This window comes from Amblyomma mixtum, chromosome 5 (assembly GCF_055824585.1).
Source record: "Amblyomma mixtum isolate Tamu chromosome 5, ASM5582458v1, whole genome shotgun sequence".
Classification (NCBI taxonomy): Eukaryota; Metazoa; Arthropoda; class Arachnida; order Ixodida; family Ixodidae; genus Amblyomma; species Amblyomma mixtum.
In genome coordinates this window covers 198,379,197-198,396,800 of record NC_143016.1, presented here as the reverse complement: position 1 = coordinate 198,396,800, position 17,604 = coordinate 198,379,197, and the positions used below count along the sequence as shown (strand labels likewise).

Sequence of the window (17,604 nt, the reverse complement as noted above, 5' to 3'; positions counted from 1 at the left end):
CTATGCCCGTGGCGCACGGTGAGGTGTTCGGCCAGCCTGGTTCGGTATTACGGGATACGGGCAGCACCGGCATTGTTGTGCGTGAGTCCCTTGTACCGGCATCGGCACTTACAGGGAAGCAGGCTACATTATTCTTGGCCAATGGGACCCGTGTAGAAGTTCCGGAAGCGGAGGTGCTTGTCTACACCCCTATACGACATCATAATAGGCAATGTCCCTGGCGCTAAACCTCCATTCTCGGTTGACCCGCCAGTTCTAACTGATCAGGCAGTTTCGCTTGCCATGACGAGTTCGGTCGATGTTCCTTCCCTTACGGTGACAGCAAAGGTTTCAGAGAGTAGTAAAAGCCCCACTCTGAACACACTCCACTTGTCACGGCCGGAGTTTCGCCTCAAACAGGAAGAAGACCCGACCTTAGAGGTGTGTCGCAGGAAGTTGGGGCAAATATTTCGTGGCAAGGGACAGACCGCCCACTCTTTTGATACAGATGACGGTGTTCTCTTCCGGACATACCAAGTTTGTCCCGGCCAAGTCGTTGAGCAAGCGGTGGTACCGAAGGGCTTACGCACGCGAGTCCTTAAGTTGGCGCATAAGAGTGCATTATCTGGCCATCAAGGAATACAGAAAACAATAGGAAGGGTGCTCAGTGAGTTTTACTGGCCCGATGTACAGGCTGACATTAAGAATTATGTCAGATCGTGTGCTAAGTGTCAACCGACTGTGTCAAAGGAAAGGGAGAACAAAGTAAATGACGCCGTTGTTCCATCGGTGCCGGCGAACAACGGCCGACACAGAGTGTATAACATCGTAGGACGGGGATATTTAAAACCATGGTGGAGACCGAGGTCGGTTTGGAGAAACCGGTTTCACAAAGGAAAACGGAAGTACTAGTTGAAAGAGTTCTCGCGACGGTGAAGTGGTTTGATGTGAAGAATGGAAAACGGAAGAATGTAGCCCACACCCGTTCTTGTTGGCATTGTCTGTGTTTGTTCATGTTTGTTTTTGGGTGTCGGCTAGTTACTTTTTATGCTTTCCGTGTTTCTTCGCCCTCTATGGACGCTTTACGTTGACTTTCCATGTGCTCTCTGTGCTGTGTGTGCGAATGTCCGTGAACGCTTCGAACATTGACGACCGTCGTATTGTGTGTGGTGTGTAGTGTGCGCGCTGTGGTGCGATGTTCTGTGTTGCGATCGTCGAACGCGTCTGGTGTCGCTCTCCTGAAGTTGAGTTCTTTCCCTTGGAAAAAACTTCCGAAGAGGGGGCCTTCTGTAAGGAGATAGCGCCACCCAGCGGCGTTCGTGAGGAGAAGACAAAGCACGAGGAGCGCGTGCGGAGGGGAACGCGGGACAGGTCGAAGAGGATTACGTGGCAGAGAAGAGAAGAGCGCGGTGGGCGACGGACGTGGACGAGTTCTGCTGGCTCCCCGAGTTCCGGGCTTGGGCCTTAGCCGCAGACGTCCGGGCCACCAGACCTGGACTTCCATCGTCGAGAGCCTCAACCACCAGGCTCAGGCGCTACTCTTCTCCGTCCATCCGTCAGCTGCTCCACACAGGCCGCTTCTGGCGCCTACGTGACTTTTCCGGGATACCAGACCTGGAAACCGTGCCGGGAGCCCACGGACGCCGACGCTGCGGTAGCGTTGCATCAACATTGGAACGCCCAGAGACTCCCTGACTGCCCGACACCCAGCCAGTCCTCCCCGCTCGTTGCTCGAATAAGAGACAAGTAGTGTGACTTTCCTCTTTGACTTTCTTTTTTTCTGCATTTTTCGTAAGCACTTTGTTCTGTTCCCCCGTGTGTTTTTCCCGTGTGTTGCTGCCTGGCTCTCTTGTTCCTTTCCTTTTCTTCGCTCTCATACTGAAATTGGTTTCCTTTCCGATAAAAGCCGCCTCGTTTATTGTTTGTACTTTTGTGTTTGTTTCGTTGCCGAAAAATAATGTGCGGTGGCGAGTGATTAATAACACCGAACGGATCACTACGTTGCTACAAGGTGTAACGGGAAGCGGCGCAGTGGGTGAGATAACAAACGCGGGTTAATGATATCCTAGTTGAAATCAAGAGGAAGAAGTGGGCTTGGGCAGGGCATGTAATGCGAAGGAAAGCTAACCGCTGGTCATTAAGGGTAACGGAGTGGATTCCAAGAGAAAGCAAACGTAGCAGGGGGCGGGAGAAAGATCTCGCTTCATTGTTCTTAACTAAAGCTGAACACTTTTCGTTAGTGGGCGAGTGAGATTAAGAAGTTTCTGGGGATACGGTGGCCGCAGCTGGCAAAGGACAGGGTTAAATGGGGAGACATGGGGGGGATTGGCCTTGCAGTGCTCGTAGTCAGGCTGATGAGGATGATGATGAACCAGATCTTTCGCCTACTGAGAGAGCTTCCCAGTATCCTGTGGAACCATCCTACCGCCTGCCTTTTCTGCGCACTCCGTAATGATAGCTGTGAGATTACCCCTCATAGCTTGAACATTGAGGTCGTCGTCGTCAGGAGAGGCCGAATATCTGTTCTGAATTCTTCTACTTCCCCTCTTACCGCTACCATCGATGGGCTTCCGCTCCACTACTTTCTTCCGTTTCCTCTTTCCATCTTCATCACCGTCATCATCATCAGTCTGACTACGCCCACTGCAGGGCAATGGCCTCTGCCATGTCTCGCCAATTAACCCTGTTCTTCGCCAGTTGCGGCCACCATATTCTCGCAAACTTCTTAATCTCATCCGCCCGCCTAACTTTGTGCCGCTCCCTGCTACACTTGCCTTTTCTTCGAATTCACTCCGTTACCGTTAAGGACCAGTGGTTATCTTGCCTTCACATTACATGGCCTGCCCAAGCCCATTTCTTCCTCTTGATTTCAACTAGGATATCATTAACGCGCGTTTGTTCTCACCCACTCCGCCTGATTCCGATCTCTTAATGTTACACCTATCATTTATCTTTCTATAGCTCGCTGCGTTGTCCTCAACACATGCTGAACCCTCTTTGTTAGCCTCCACGTTTCTGCCCATAGGTGAGTACCGGTAGCGTGTTCGCCAAATGCAGCCGGTACATCCAGCGATGACAGCGCCGCCCACCGGCAGGTAGCAGCCACATTAAGGTTGGTTATAAATATTCATTCAGAACGACGGTTTGACATCGCCGCTATGGCGCAGTGGATAAGAGGCACGTGTGGCGTATGGAAGGTCGGCCGTTCGACTCCGCTCTCTGTACTGTAATTTTATTGTTTTTTTAATTTCATTTTTTTTTCAATTTTTCCCCTTTTAGGTCGCAAATAGTGATGCTTAGTGGCATATAACGCCGTTTAAGAGGATTTATTATCCCTTTTAGGTAAGCCGTTGTGACAATCTTCAGTCACCGTGATCAATTCACCGTGGTTTCAAGCCTTGTGGCTGTACAGGCTGCAGTTGGCGAATACGCGTACCGGTACGATACAGCTCTTGAGGGATACTGGTAAACTGCCACTGACGATCTGAGAACCTGCCATACGTGCTCCACCCCATTGTTATTCTTCTAGTTATTTCCCTCCCGTGATCCGGATCAGCTCTCACTACCTGCCCTGAGTAGGCATATTCTCTTACTACTTTCAGCACCTGGCTACCAATAGACCTTATGCAAAATTGCTGCCATCTATCGGAGAAAAGAAGAACCAGTGGAAAGCCGCCATGTTGGAGGGTGACTGTAGCTCGATCCGCCTCTGCTTTCTGGATTTAGGCGTGCCCTGCGTTAGCTTCCTTACTGCTGTGCTGGCTCCAAAATCTTTTAAGGCGGAATCCTTTAATGCCTCATCGTTGTAAGCAGGAGTTGTCGACAGAAATGTCACGCTTTTCAATTGGTCGAAACGGTCGTGACATCACAGTGCGCGAATTTCAAACGGGGCCAATTGTACTTAGGCTAGTAACCATGCAACCAATTAAAGGGATCGTATAGTGATGCTCCAAGTAAGTGGGAATGAGTTTAGTTAATTGCTTAGTCACACAATTAGCCTAATTAACCTTTTTAATCAGGCCAGATAAATAAATAAAACCAAGTAGGAAATTGGTCGAGTTCGGGAATCGAACCCCGTTCTCCGGAGTGCGAGACGAGCGTGCTAACCACTGCGCCATGCCGGCTCGATGGTTTGGAGTGAAAGAGGCGCGTCTAGTGAATACGGTGTCTTCGTTCGCTCCCATCTTTCTCCCTTCCCGTTACGGCGAGGTTCAGGTGTCCACCGAGGTATGCGAGACAGATACATTTCCTTTCCTCAAAAACGAATTTACCGACGAACTCCCCTGGCAGCGTTGCAAGACGCTGTCGCGTTTCGAAGCTTAACACCTTAACAACACATCAGTGACACAAGCAGCAACACCCCGCTTCAGGCTTTCGCCTCACCGCACTTTAGGTCAACAAAGTTCCCCCTGATTTTTCCTGTCACTTGAGCCTGTAAACATGGCTGAATGGTCGCTCGACCTGTTTCTGCTGCCCAAGTTTCCAAGTGACTTCGCAGACACTTACTATGCGTCCAAAACACACTTTCCGAACGCCACCGGGTCCGGAGCTACAAGTTTTTCACGTAGTACTACGCCAGTTTGCCGACGCTGAACACCAAGAAATGTACGAAGCAAGTGTAATTTTTGTTTACGGCTAAAAATGTGCGCATTTCGGTCCCGTTGGAGTCAGTTTTTATTTGGTTCGATACTTTTTCGTAAACGGGCGTCCCGCTTGATTTGTTGTTGTTGGGGTAGCGTTTTCTGCGTGTTGCGTCGGCGCCGAAAGCAAGCGATAGTAAATCTCACGCTCACGTTGGTAGCGTCGAAATAAGTGGCCTGTCAACATGCGACGCTTTCCATTTTTCTTGAAAAGTTCGTACAGCATTTGTTAGTTTGCCCTAGTGCTCTAGTAAGGGGCTCTAGAGCCCCTAGTTTGCCCTAGTGCCCTGGACAGAGAGAGAAAACACTTTATTATTATTACTGGGCACATAGACCCCTAGGTCCCCGCACGACCACACTACACAAGTGTTTACCATTCTTGAACTATCGCCGTTAAAAACAGGTAGGCCGTGAATGCAGCAGTGTCTATGGTTTTACCACGACGAGCAAGCAGTTGTGCACTGAGATTTTTGGAGGATTCTACACGCGTTATGCATTCCCGCTACTAGTTGGAACTATGGTACAGCTTGAGCGGCTTCCCTTACGGTCCTTTTTTGTTCGTTTGTTTACACAACACACGGCTTCGTGGAAACCGGCCTGTTCAGTGAAATCGCTACATTCATACAAGCCATCGCTTCACAAAATGGGCACCTTTCCCTGGTCTAACAGAAACGACTGACTGATTGCAGAGCGCAAACGTTCCGTGCTACGGGCGCTTGACCCTTGCTAGTGTTTCCGTCGAAACAAATGTTCACACTAAAAACTAACGCGTATAACGGCTGCGGCGGATAACGCTGGGAGCGACGGTTCTCACAAAGCGCGACCCGTACCACTGAACAGCTGATCACGATTACTCTCTTGCGAGGCCGATAATCGCAGCGCTTCATGGGCAATCGCAGGAGAAAAACAGCTTTTGTGTGATATTTTCTTCGTGCCTACAAAGCTTATTTCTTATTTCATTAGCTACATGGCGATAACAAAATGTGTTGTGCGATGTCTCGACGTGTAGCGACGGCTCTGCAACATTTGCGCCGCGGATGTCGGGGATCGCAGTCCAAAAATAGAAATGCGCTCAAATCAAGCGCTCTTGCCTTTTTTTCCCTGGGCGTCTTTGTGACCCCCCTGCGTACAGCAAGGCACTAAGCAATATGTGAGCATATTGAGGACGGTGAAACTCGAGCGCGCGCGACGAGAGTGCACCAGTACGTGCTGTGAATCCGGCGGCTATCCTCCAACATGGCGGATCGCGCGCGGCGGCCGCTAGATGGCAGTGCATTTCGCATAAGGTCTATTGAATTGCGAAATGCTGTTCTCTTGCTAGGCTGTTGAACACTGCTTTGGTTTTCTGCATGTTAATTTTTAGCCCCACCGTTCTGCTCTGCCTGTCTAACTCATTGAATGCTTTTCAGTTCATGTCCTGAGTGGCTTAACAAGGCAATGTCATCAGCGAATCGCAAATTACTTAGGTATTCTAGGGTAATTCGAAACTTTACCAGCCTTTGGCCGCTATGGCGCACCTCTTTGAGGGCCTGCACATCCTGCAGGAGGCCAGAGTGAGCTCATAGTATGAAGTCAATTTCGTTTTTAGTCTCACCGTTGTGGCTTTTCTACGTTCCACTTCCTGTTTCTCGTTTGAAGGAGAAGATATTCATGATCCGTAAATTATTCCTCTCTGCGAACTCCACTAATAACTCCTTTCTGCTATTCCTAGATCTTATACCATAGTCCCCACAGCCTGCTCCTTCACTACCTTCGTCATGAGGCCATCCATCAGTACAGTGTGATGTGTTTTTAGTTTTCTCACTGTTCGTTCGAAGTCTACATTGACTATTTGGTCACCATGGCTTGTTTTAGGCGCGTAAGCCTGTAAAACCTTCAGTCTGTAGCTCTTATTCAAGCTAATTACGAAAACTGCCAGTTCCTCGTTAATACTATAGAATTCCTCTGTTTCATCACAACGACTTTGGGGTTGGTTGGTGCATTTTCAGTCTAAAAAATTAGCACCGCTTTTGTCCTGTTCCTCCTCCTTCTGTGGTAGCATGCTTCAGTGATGCTAATTTTCTTCGATTCCTCTACGTTGCCTGCTGTATCCTGATTCATGAGGAAGGAATCCTACCTAGCCCTTGTCCGTTCGCTGGTTACGATAGCATACTACGTTCCCACCACTTAGCGGTGGCTCCAGAATTTACTGCCGCTACCGAACTCCTCTCTGCCGGCCCTGCTTTTTCTCGTCCTGCGATCCACTCCCATCGCTTACTCTGCCTTCGCAGTGCATGTCGGCGCATGCCAATTTGTTCTTGATTGCAGCAAGTCTATCGCCAACAGCCGCTTGTTCCTTGGCCTATCATCTCCATGTTCACGGTGCGCGCAGGCCAGCGCAGCTGAAGGAGCAGCTGCGGTCGCGCGTGCTGGACGTGGTGGCGTGCGACCTGTTCAACCGAGACAGCGGCAAGTTCCTGCCCGAGAAGTACGACCGTGAGGGCTCTTACGACGTGGTCGTCACCTCGATGCTCCTCGAGGCGGTCATCCAGGACCTGGACACCTACGCCAGGGTCATCAAGAGGCCAGTACTGCTTTGTTTTCTTTCGGAACAGCGGCACGAAGGAAATTCCTAGTGGCGCATTCTTCTCCCGAGAAGGGCAGAGATTCTTCAAGCGTCATTCCATTCAGCTTGTCTTCTAGCAACACATGTCCGCTGCTAGTAACGAACACGGTAGTGGGGGTATTTTTTTTTTTTCGCAATTGAGAGAACACGAAAGCGCGCCTGTACTGGTTAGGACTCATGCGTGGGCGAGTTGGTATGCCATGTTCAAGAACTGCGCGAAATAGACAAGGACTAAAGGAAGATACACACAGGGAGGCGATGACTTGCAACTAAAGGTTTATTGCTCGGAACGTGGGAATAAATAGAACAGGCTCCACACATCAAAAAGAAAACATGAGGGTGATACACACTTGTCCATGCACAAAAAACCAAAATGATACAGTAGCATTACTTCCCTGCAGATAGAAATTCTAATTCTTTTGTTGACAGCGATAAGGAGGGCCTACTGATTTTAGCGGCTTCAATAATTTCTCGAGTCAGCATATTGGGGTCTCTACTCAACACCATTGGAAGTGTGGCTGGCAAGTTTTGCTTGCACAATCTCGGCAGTGGATGCCAAGATGTCGTTTAACAGTATTATGAACATTGCTATTATGTTCTTGCAGGCGCTCGTTCAGGCATCTGCCCGTCTGGCCAACGTACTGTTTTCCGCACGAAAGTGTAATGGAGCAGATGACTCCTTATTGGCATGCAACAAACTTATTTTCATGCTTTATGGAGCACCTCTGTGGTGAGAATTCGTCATTTACTTGTTTCCACAGTTTCCCAAGCTTTTCGGGAGCCGAAAAAAACGACTCTTACGTGAGCTCGCTTGTCTATTTCCTTTAGTTTATGCGAAAATTTGCGAATGTAAGAAACAACTGTAGTCTTTTCTTTAACCTTGGCGGACTCTGTCAGTTCGTTCTTTCTGTTTTTGCTTAAACTTACGAGCATCAATTCAGGTACGGACACGAGCAGTTGCTTGGAATATCGTGCTTTTACAAGGCGATCAGTTTGGTGGTTGAAACTATCTTGTTGAGAGTTGGTTTGGTTTATGGGGTTTAACGTCCCAAAGCGACTAAGGCTATGAGAGACGCCGTAGTGGAGGGCTCCGGAAATTTCGACCACCTGGGGTTCTTTAACGTGCACTGACATCGCACAGTACACGGGCCTCTAGAATTTCTCCTCCAAAGAAATTCAACCGCCGCGGCCGGGATCGAACCCGCGTCTTTCGGGTCAGCAGCCGAGCACCATAACCGCTGAGCAGCCGCGGCGGCATCTTGTTGAGAGTGAATGCATGATTTATTTAGAGCGTTGTTATAGCATGACTTAGCCACGGCGCGTTTAACCAGCTTGGAATGTGTCGTGTCCGGTCGCTGTGTTGAATGCAGCGAAAGACGCACACGGTACTTAAAGACTTCGTTTATTTAAAGCCGATGAGGGTGCGACCAGCGTCGACCGAGGCAGGAGCCGAACTGGCCGCCCGAAGAAAGGAGGGAGCGGAGAAGCGTCCACGGGAGGGAGTGGCTTCCCAAAACAGGAGGAGGATGCGGGGGCGCACCATGGGGGGGCATCTGGCGACAGCGTGCGACGAGGGGCAAGTGGTCGTTAGGAGGAGGATGCGAGTGGTCGTTAGGAGGAGGATGCGAGTGGTCGTTAGGAGGAGGATGCGGGGGCGCACACACACAAAAGCAATAAGGGGACACAACACTTCCTTCCCCCTTAGAAAGTTGCCTGGTATCGTGCAGGGGGTCGGCGCTCACGCGTGGAGGCGCGCTGGCTTTGTGCGCTCGGGGGAGAAACACTTGTAGGCTGGCTGTTGTTCGCTGTGTCTCCTAGGTCTGTCCTGGGCGAAGTCTCTTCTTCCGGGAAGAGGTGCCAGGCTATGTGGGAAGATGGTGCACGTGTTCTCTCCGCTGGCGGACAGCTCTCAGACGGCGTCGTAAATCTACGCAGCTGGTTGAGATGTCGGCGTGCTACTGTGCCATGTATGTTGACGAGCCAAGAGCGCAGGCCTATGCGTCTGACAATTGTAGCTTCCTCCCAGCGTGGCTTTTTCAGAAACTGTCGGGCGAGGACGCGCTGCCCCTCATTAAGCGTGCCGCAGCGCGGAATTGCTTTTTCTTCCCGGAACGTCTCTGCCTTTGGCTCGGGGAGGATGGCTGTGAGCTGGGTTCGCATTTCACGCTCGAACATCATTTTCGAGGGGGTCTCGCCTGTTGTGCTCTGAACAGTCGTGTGCTGCTTGAAGAGAAAGCGCGCAAGGCGGCGCTGCAGCGAGCCTGTCTGATCTCTTTCAAGGGCGCGTTTTAGCTCGGCTACGTAGCGCTCGGCTTGTCCGTTTGTCGCTGGGTGGTAGGGGCCGATGTAACTGATGAGATCCCGTTGTCGCGATAAAACTTGAGGATCTCCGCAGACACAAACGGTGTTCCGTTGTCCGACACTACCTTGCGCGGCAGGCCGAACGTTGCAAATAGTGATCGGAGGTTGTCAATGACTGCTGCCGAAGTCGTCTGTCCCATTTGCCTTATCTCAAGCCACTTTGTGTAGGCATCTACGACCACAAGGAAAGTGCAGCCCTCAATTGGTCCTGCAAAATCAATGTGCAGTGTGTGCCATGGTGTGTCTGGCTTTTCCCATTCTGGGACAGGAGCTTTCGGCGGGGCGCTCCGGCTGCTCTGGCAAGGCTTGCATTCTCGCACCACTGTTTCGATGTCGTTGTCAATGCCAGGCCACCACATGTAGCTTCTGGCACACTTTTTCATTGCAACGATGCCCCGATGTCCGGCGTGGATGAGAGACATAGCTTGTGCGCGTAGTTCTCTCGGCATCACAACTCGGGACCCAAATATGATGCAGCCGCGATGGGTGCTCAACTCTGTAGCTCGCCTGCGGTAAGCGTCGAAGTTGTCCCCTTTGAGTTTATGCACGTTGCCTTGTTGAACAGCTGTGTAAACTAGCCGGAGAGCTGCGCACTTCTGCGTAGATGCTGCAACTGTACCTGCTGTAAGCGGAGGTTCTGGCAGTGCTTCGAACATCAGAACGTCTCCTGGTGGAAATGGTTCGTCAACAGTTGCGTCTAGTGGCAGACGGCTTAGCGCATCGGCGTTTTGATGTTTACTCCCATTGCGGTAGACCAGAGCGTAGTCGTACGCTGAGAGTTTGATGCACCAACGTGTCATTCGCGGAGACAAGGTTGGTGGCATAGGCCTTTGTGGTCCCAGAATGCCCAATAGCGGTCGGTGATCGGTTATAAAGGTCACCTTCCGGCCGGCAATGTACTGGTGAAAATGTGTCGCCGCGTAGACGATGGCTAGCCCTTCTTTGTCAAGTTGCGCGTAGTTGCGTTCTGCTTGCGACAACGTACGTGAGGCGAAGGCGATGGGAGCTTCCCTTCCTTGCTCGTCAGTTTGCGATAGAACCGCGCCGACTCCATACGGTGATGCGTCGCAAGCCAAAAGCAGAGGCTTCCTTTCGTCGTAGTGGCGGAGGACTGTACATCTTCGAATCAGGTCTTTCAGGGCATCGAATGACTGCTGATGGCGTGGCGACCATGTCCATGTCACATCTTTCCGAAGGAGTTGGTATAAGTCGTTGGCCACGGTAGCTCTTTGTTCCAAGAACCGGTCGTAGAACGTCAAGAGTCCGAGAAAAGCCTGTAGCTCCTGCTTGTTTGTTGGAGCTCGTGCTTCTGTGATCGCTCGCACTTTGTCCTCGGTAGGGTGAATGCCTTCCGCATCAATTCGGTGTCCCAGAAATTGCACCTCTGGCACCGCAAAACAGCACTTCGATTTGCTTATGCACAAATTAGCGTTTGCTAGCCTTTCGAGAACGAGCTCTAGGCGCACTGCATGCTCTTCAGTGGAAGTGCCACTGATGATGACATCGTCAAGGTAGACACAAACTCCTGGGATGCCCTGAAGCACTGTCTCCCTGAATTTTTGAAATATGGCCGGGGCTGCAGCTACGCCAAAAGGCAGTCGCTTGACTTTGTACAAGCCTTTCAGTGTGTTAATTGCCAATAATTCAGCAGTTGACTCGCTCACCTTCAGCTGCTGATACGCCTGGGTGAGGTCCAATGTGCTGAAGACTCTTGCGCCACGCAGTACACTGAATACTTCTTCAGGTGTCGGTAGCGGGTAAGAGGACGCTTTAGTCGCAAGATTGACGGTGCTCCGGTAGTCTCCGCAGAGGCGTATGGTTCCGTTCTTCTTGCGAACTACGACAAGTGGTGTGGCCCATTCTGAATGCTGCGTCGGCTCGATGACACCTTGCTGCTCCAGTTTGTCCAACTCTTTTTCAACTGAATCTCGGAGAGCAAACGGCACCGGCCTGGCCTTCAGAAATTTGGGTTGCGCGTTGTCCAACAACTCCAGTGTGACCGGGGGCCCTTCGTTTCCTGGAATCTCTTCCGAGAATACTCTTTCGTATTTCTCTTGCAGTTGCTCAACCATGTTCTGGCTCGGCGTCTGGTGTATGCCGCATATCATCACGCCTAGTGGAGAAAACCAGTTTCTCCCTAGAAGGCTTGATCCTGTGCCCTTCACAACAAGCAGAGGTAGCGTATGGGTCTGGCCGTTGTAGTTAACCTGCACGTTGGCAGAGCCCAATAGTGGCAGATTCTGTCCTGACCACGTTCGCAGGTGCGTGTCGTCTTGTTGCAGGGCGGGTGCGTCAGATGGCCATGAAGTTCGGAACGTGTCCTCACTGATCAGAGTACAGGCTGCGCCGGAGTCCACCTCGAACTTAATCAGCTGGTGATGTACGCTTACTTCTGTAAAAATCTTCGGTCGCGTGCCGAGATTCATGGTGTTCAGGTCGTACAACACAGATGGTGTTGCTGATGTTGTTCCATGGAGATCAGATAGCGGCGTATTCTCTGAGGCGTTGACGCTGTGATTAGGCTGGGAAGGTGACTTTATCTTGGCAAGTCTCCGTTTCGTAATGCATGCTCTTTCGATATGCCCTCGCTTGTGGCAAAAATGACACGTGGCTGACTGGAATCGACATCCCTGGGGGTTGTGTTGGTCGTCACACCGCCAGCAGCGTTGTGCCTTTTTGACCGATTTTACAACAACAGAAGGCTTGCGCACCTGGTTGCTTGTCTGGTGTACCGGCTCGGTGTTCCGGCGAATCCCTCTCTGCTGGTGACCGGCGCTCTCCGCTCGAACGGCGATGTCGTAAGCTTTGCTGAATGTGAGGTCCTTCTCAGCGAACAGGCGCTGCTGCAGTGACTCGTCACTCAGTCCGCACACAAATCTGTCGCGTAACATCACGTCCAAGGGAAGCATGGTGGTGTTAGCAGAAGAAGCTGCGTCTCCCTCCTGCCCGGTAGCTGTTGTCGACAGCGTTCCAAAATTGCAGTCGGCAGCGAGCTTCTTGAGCGCGGCTACGTAGGCGCTCACAGTTTCTCCTCCCAGTTGATCTCGTCGTTGGAAGCGAGCCCGGCTGTAGACCTCGGATGGCCTTGGGTCGTAGTGCTTTTGCAGCGCTTTTACGATGTCGTCGTAAGACACTGCCGCTGGTGTGCTTGGCTGAATAAGGGCGCAGACAGTATCGTAGGTCTGCTCCCCGCACAGCGTCAGCAGGTTGGCCCTCTTCAAGGCTGGGTCTGTGATGTTGTTAGCTTCAAAGTAGAACTGAAGGCGTCCAACCCACGATGACCACGATGAGCCGTTGAACTCTGGTATCTGATTGGGAAACCCTCGCGTAGCCATGGCTTGTCAATAGCGTTGCGTAGCGCGGGTCGAATCCACTTTCTCGTCGCCACTGTCGTGTCCGGTCGCTGTGTTGAATGCAGCGAAAGACGCACACGGTACTTAAAGACTTCGTTTATTTAAAGCCGATGAGGGTGCGACCAGCGTCGACCGAGGCAGGAGCCGAACTGGCCGCCCGAAGAAAGGAGGGAGCGGAGAAGCGTCCACGGGAGGGAGTGGCTTCCCAAAACAGGAGGAGGATGCGGGGGCGCACCATGGGGGGGCATCTGGCGACAGCGTGCGACGAGGGGCAAGTGGTCGTTAGGAGGAGGATGCGAGTGGTCGTTAGGAGGAGGATGCGAGTGGCCGTTAGGAGGAGGATGCGGGGGCGCACACACACAAAAGCAATAAGGGGACACAACAGAATGCGACGACGAGAATGGAAGTAGAGGTTTGTTGCTTCGTGATTCAAACGACCAGCAGGTATGATTTGGCGTAAAGCTGAGTCTAAGGCCAAGAAAGCTAATCGTGTTATTTTCAGGAACTTCAGAAGTCAACGTAAGTGGATGAAGGCACAGCACAAAAATATCTTGAATTTCTTGCTTGACATGCTTCAAAATTAAGGACATCAGAAATTGGCCGGCTTTCGTTTCATGAGGTGAGCACGTTGTGGGTCCAGCGCCAGGTCTGCCACCCAAAGCCGAGAGGGAGGCCCAGATAATAGAAGCTGCTGCTGCTCAGTGCAGTTCAACCGACCGCAGTAACGCAGAGGTGCGGATAGGCTTTCAGACGAACAGCTGGGGTCAATATGGTAATCTTCCTCTACCGCATGGTCAGTGGCTTCTTGGAAGATTTCTATTCTGCATTCGTTACCCGTGGTAGCCAGCAGTGTGGTATGATCCTCGTAGAGCAAGTGTTCCACATCGGGTAGTTGCGCTAGTTTCCTGGCTAAAGGAATGACGGTAATGTTGAACAGGAACGGTTATAAAACCGCTCCTTCTGGGGTCGCAAGGCCTGTAGAATTTCGCCTCCATCGAAATTCGACCGCCGCGGCAGGGATTTAACCCGCGTCTTTCGGGTCAGCACCCGAGTGCCATAACCACTCAGCCACCGCGGCAGGCAATACGAAGGACTTTCTTCAACACCGAGAGGTAAAACGGCCGCGAAAGAATTGTTTAACAGTAAATGCTAGGAAAACTAATGCAATTATCTTCCGTCCAAAGAACAAGCCTATCTCCATGAATTTTGATCTCATGCTGGGTAACTCCACAACTGAGGTTGTAGACACTATAAAATGTCTCGGTGTGTGGTGCTCATGGAGATCCAGACTTGGGACAAACATATAAACACATCATAGTTAAGGATTCGACGGAAACCCGTCCGGCGAGAAAAATTCACCATATTGAAGAAAACAGCACTCGCCGAGGTCACAGAGGAAAAGAAAAAGACACAAACCAAAAACACACTGACATTTCGGCGCCGCTACGGGTGCCTTGTTCACAATGGAAACGAAACGAGATGGGCCGTTGCCTTATGAAGTTAAGGTGTTGCGCACAAAGCGCATGTAGTATATCTCGGGTAGATTTCCCCGCGTCCTGTTTATCGCTTCGTTTGTCATTTGGATGTGTAATGATTCCTTCAGTAGGCGGATAGATAAGTTTTCCCTTTCAAGTATCGGTGCGGAACTTTGAACACCAATTGTATTCACTGCAGCGATGGCGTAGAGGTAGAGCACCCGCCTCGCGTGCAAGAGGACCGGGGTTCGAATCCCGGTGCCACGCAATTCTCCACCGGATTAAAAAAACTTCGCGTGTCGATGGAATTGCATAACCAGGCTTGGAGTGCGGCCTGATTTCGGTGACCAGAACCGACAACGCACTTCCTCACCAGAACAGAGTTTGGCCACCCTGGTGTAGTACTTGGCCACAACCTTCTATGAAAAAACCAATTAATCCTCGGCCCTCAGTCCCCAGCGGCTGCGGAGCAACTGACCAAGGCGGCGGTCAGATCTGTGACGCAGCGGAGGGTGCTAAGAATCTCTGGCTCCGCACAGGCCGCCATTGCACACTGAACCTGGCAACGTTTAACACAAGAACCTTAGCTAGTGAGGCTAGCTTAACAGTGCTATTGGAGGAATCAGCCGGTATTAAATGGGATGTCATAGGGCTTAGTGAGGTTAGGAGGACAGATGAGGCGTATACAGTACTAAAGGGCGGGCATGTACTGTGCTATCGTGGATTAGCAGATAGGCGAGAACTAGGTGTGGGATTCCTCATAAATCAGGATATAGCTGGCAACATCGAGGAGTTTTACAGTATTAACGAGAGAGTGGCAGCTATCGTAATTAGGCTTAATAAGGTACAAGCTGAAGGTGTTGCAGGCCTACGCGCCTACATCAAGCCATGATGACCAGATAGTTGAAAGCTTCTATGAGGATGTGGAATCAGCAATTACCAAAGTAAAATCACAGTACACTGTACTGATGGGCGACTTTAATTTAAAGGTAGGTAAAAAGCAGGCTGGAGACAAGGCGGTAGGTGATTATGGCATAGGTTCTAGGAACAGTAGGGGAGAGCTATTAGTAGAGTTCGCAGATAGAAATAATTTACGGATTATGAATACCTTCTTCCGCAAACGAGCGAACAGGAAGTGGACGTGGAAGAGCCCCAATGGTGAGACTAAAAATGAAATAGACCTCATATTGTGTGCACACCCTGGCATCGTAGAGCATGTGGAGGTCCTCGGTAAGGTCCATTGTAGCGACCACAGAATGGTAACGTCTCGTGTTAGCTTAGATTTGAAGAGGGAACGGAGGAAACTGGTGAATCGAAAGGCTATTAACGAGTTAGCATTAAGAGGGAAGGTAGAGGAATTCAGAATGTCGCTGCAAAACCGATTTTCCGCTTTAACTGAAGAAGACGACCGTAGTGTTGAAACAATGAATGATAATCTTACAGCTATCGTTACAGAGTGCGCCGCAGAAGTAGGTGGTAGGATGGTTCGACAGGATACCAACAAGCTATCTCAGGAGACTAAAGATCTGATTAAGAAACGTCAAAGCATGAGGACGTCTAACTCCACAGACAGGATAGAACTAGCAGAGCTGTCGAAGTTAATAAATAAGCGCAAGGTAGCCGACATAAGAAAGTTTAACATGGAGAAAATCGAGCATGCTCTAAGGAACGGAGGTAGCCTAAAATCAGTGAGAAGAAAACTGGGCATAGGTAAAAACCAGATGTATGCGCTAAACGACAAACAGGGCAAAGTCATCAGCAATATGGATAAGATAGTTGAATTATCCGAAGAGTTCTACACAAATCTATACAGTAGCGAATGTAATCATAAAGTTACTGAGGGAGGCAGTCGAGCACAGCAATGGGACATCCTGCCAGTAACGAAGGAGGAAGTAAAGAAAGCCTTGGGAGCAATGCAAAGAGGGAAAGCAGCTGGTGAGGATCAGGTAACAGCAGATTTGTTGAAGGACGGAGGAGAGATTGTGCTACAAAACTAGCCACCCTGTATACGCAATGCCTTGTGACCTCGAGAGTACCAGAAGCTTGGAAGAACGCTAATATTATCTTAATTCATAAGAAAGGACACGTCAAGGACTTGAAGAATTACAGACCAATAAGCTTATTGTCCGTTGCCTACAAGGTATTTACTAAGGTAATCGCTAATAGTCAGGACAACCTTGGACTTTAGTCAAACAAATGATCAACCAGGCTTTCGTAAAGCATACTCGACAATAGACCACATTCACACTATCAATCAGATGATAGAGAAATGCGCAGAATATAACCAACCCCTATATATAGCCTTCATCGATTACGAGAAAGCATTTGACTCAGTGGAAACCTCAGCTGTCATGCAGGCATTGCGGAATCAGGGTGTAGAAGAGTATTATGTGAAAATATTGGAAGATATTTATAACGATTGCACAGCTACTATAGTTCTCCATAAAGTCAGCAATAAAATTCCAATACGGAAAGGTGTCAGGCAGGGAGACACGATCTCGCCAATGCTCTTCACTGCCTGCTTACAGGAGGTATTCCGCGGGGACTGGAATGGGAACAGTTGGGGATAAGAGTTAATGGAGATTACCTGAGTAATTTGCGATTCGCTGATGACATTGCCTTGCTAAGCCACTCAGGACAAGCAGTGCAAAGCATGATCAATCAGTTAGACAGGCAGAGCAGAACGGTGGGGCTAAGAATTAACATGCAGAAAACCAAAGTATTGTTCAACAGCCTAGCAAGGGAACAGCAGTTCGCAATCGGTAACGAGGTGCTGGAAGTAGTAAGAGAATATGTCTACTTAGGGCAGGTAGTGACCGCAGATCCGGATCATGAGAGGGAAATAACTAGAAGAATAAGAATGGGGTGGAGCGCATATGGCAGGTTCTCTCAGATCATGAATGATAGCTGACCAATATCCCTGAAGAGAAGAGTATACAACAGCTGTATCCTACCGGTACTCACCTATGGGGCAGAAACGTGGAGGCTAACAAAGAGGGTTCAGCTTAAGTTAAGAACAACGCAGCGAGCTATGGAAAGGAAAATGATAGTGTAACGTTAAGAGATCGGAAGAGGGCGGAGTGGGTGAGGGAACAAACGCGGGTTAATGACATCTTAGTTGAAATCAAGAGGAAGAAATGGGCTTGGGCAGGGCATGTAATGCGAAGGCAAGATAATCGCTGGTCCTTAAG

The 17,604-nt window shown here is 50.2% G+C and overlaps 1 protein-coding gene across 1 annotated transcript in view; it reads left to right on the top strand.

The window, feature by feature from the left end:
• LOC149345398 (nicotinamide N-methyltransferase-like) overlaps positions 1-17,604 on the top strand; it is a 66,976-nt gene that overhangs the window by 43,114 nt on the left and 6,258 nt on the right. The window contains exon 5 of the mRNA XM_089547420.1: positions 6,991-7,182. Coding sequence (XP_089403546.1) covers positions 6,991-7,182 — 192 coding nt within the window. The remainder of the gene's footprint in view (positions 1-6,990; positions 7,183-17,604) is intronic.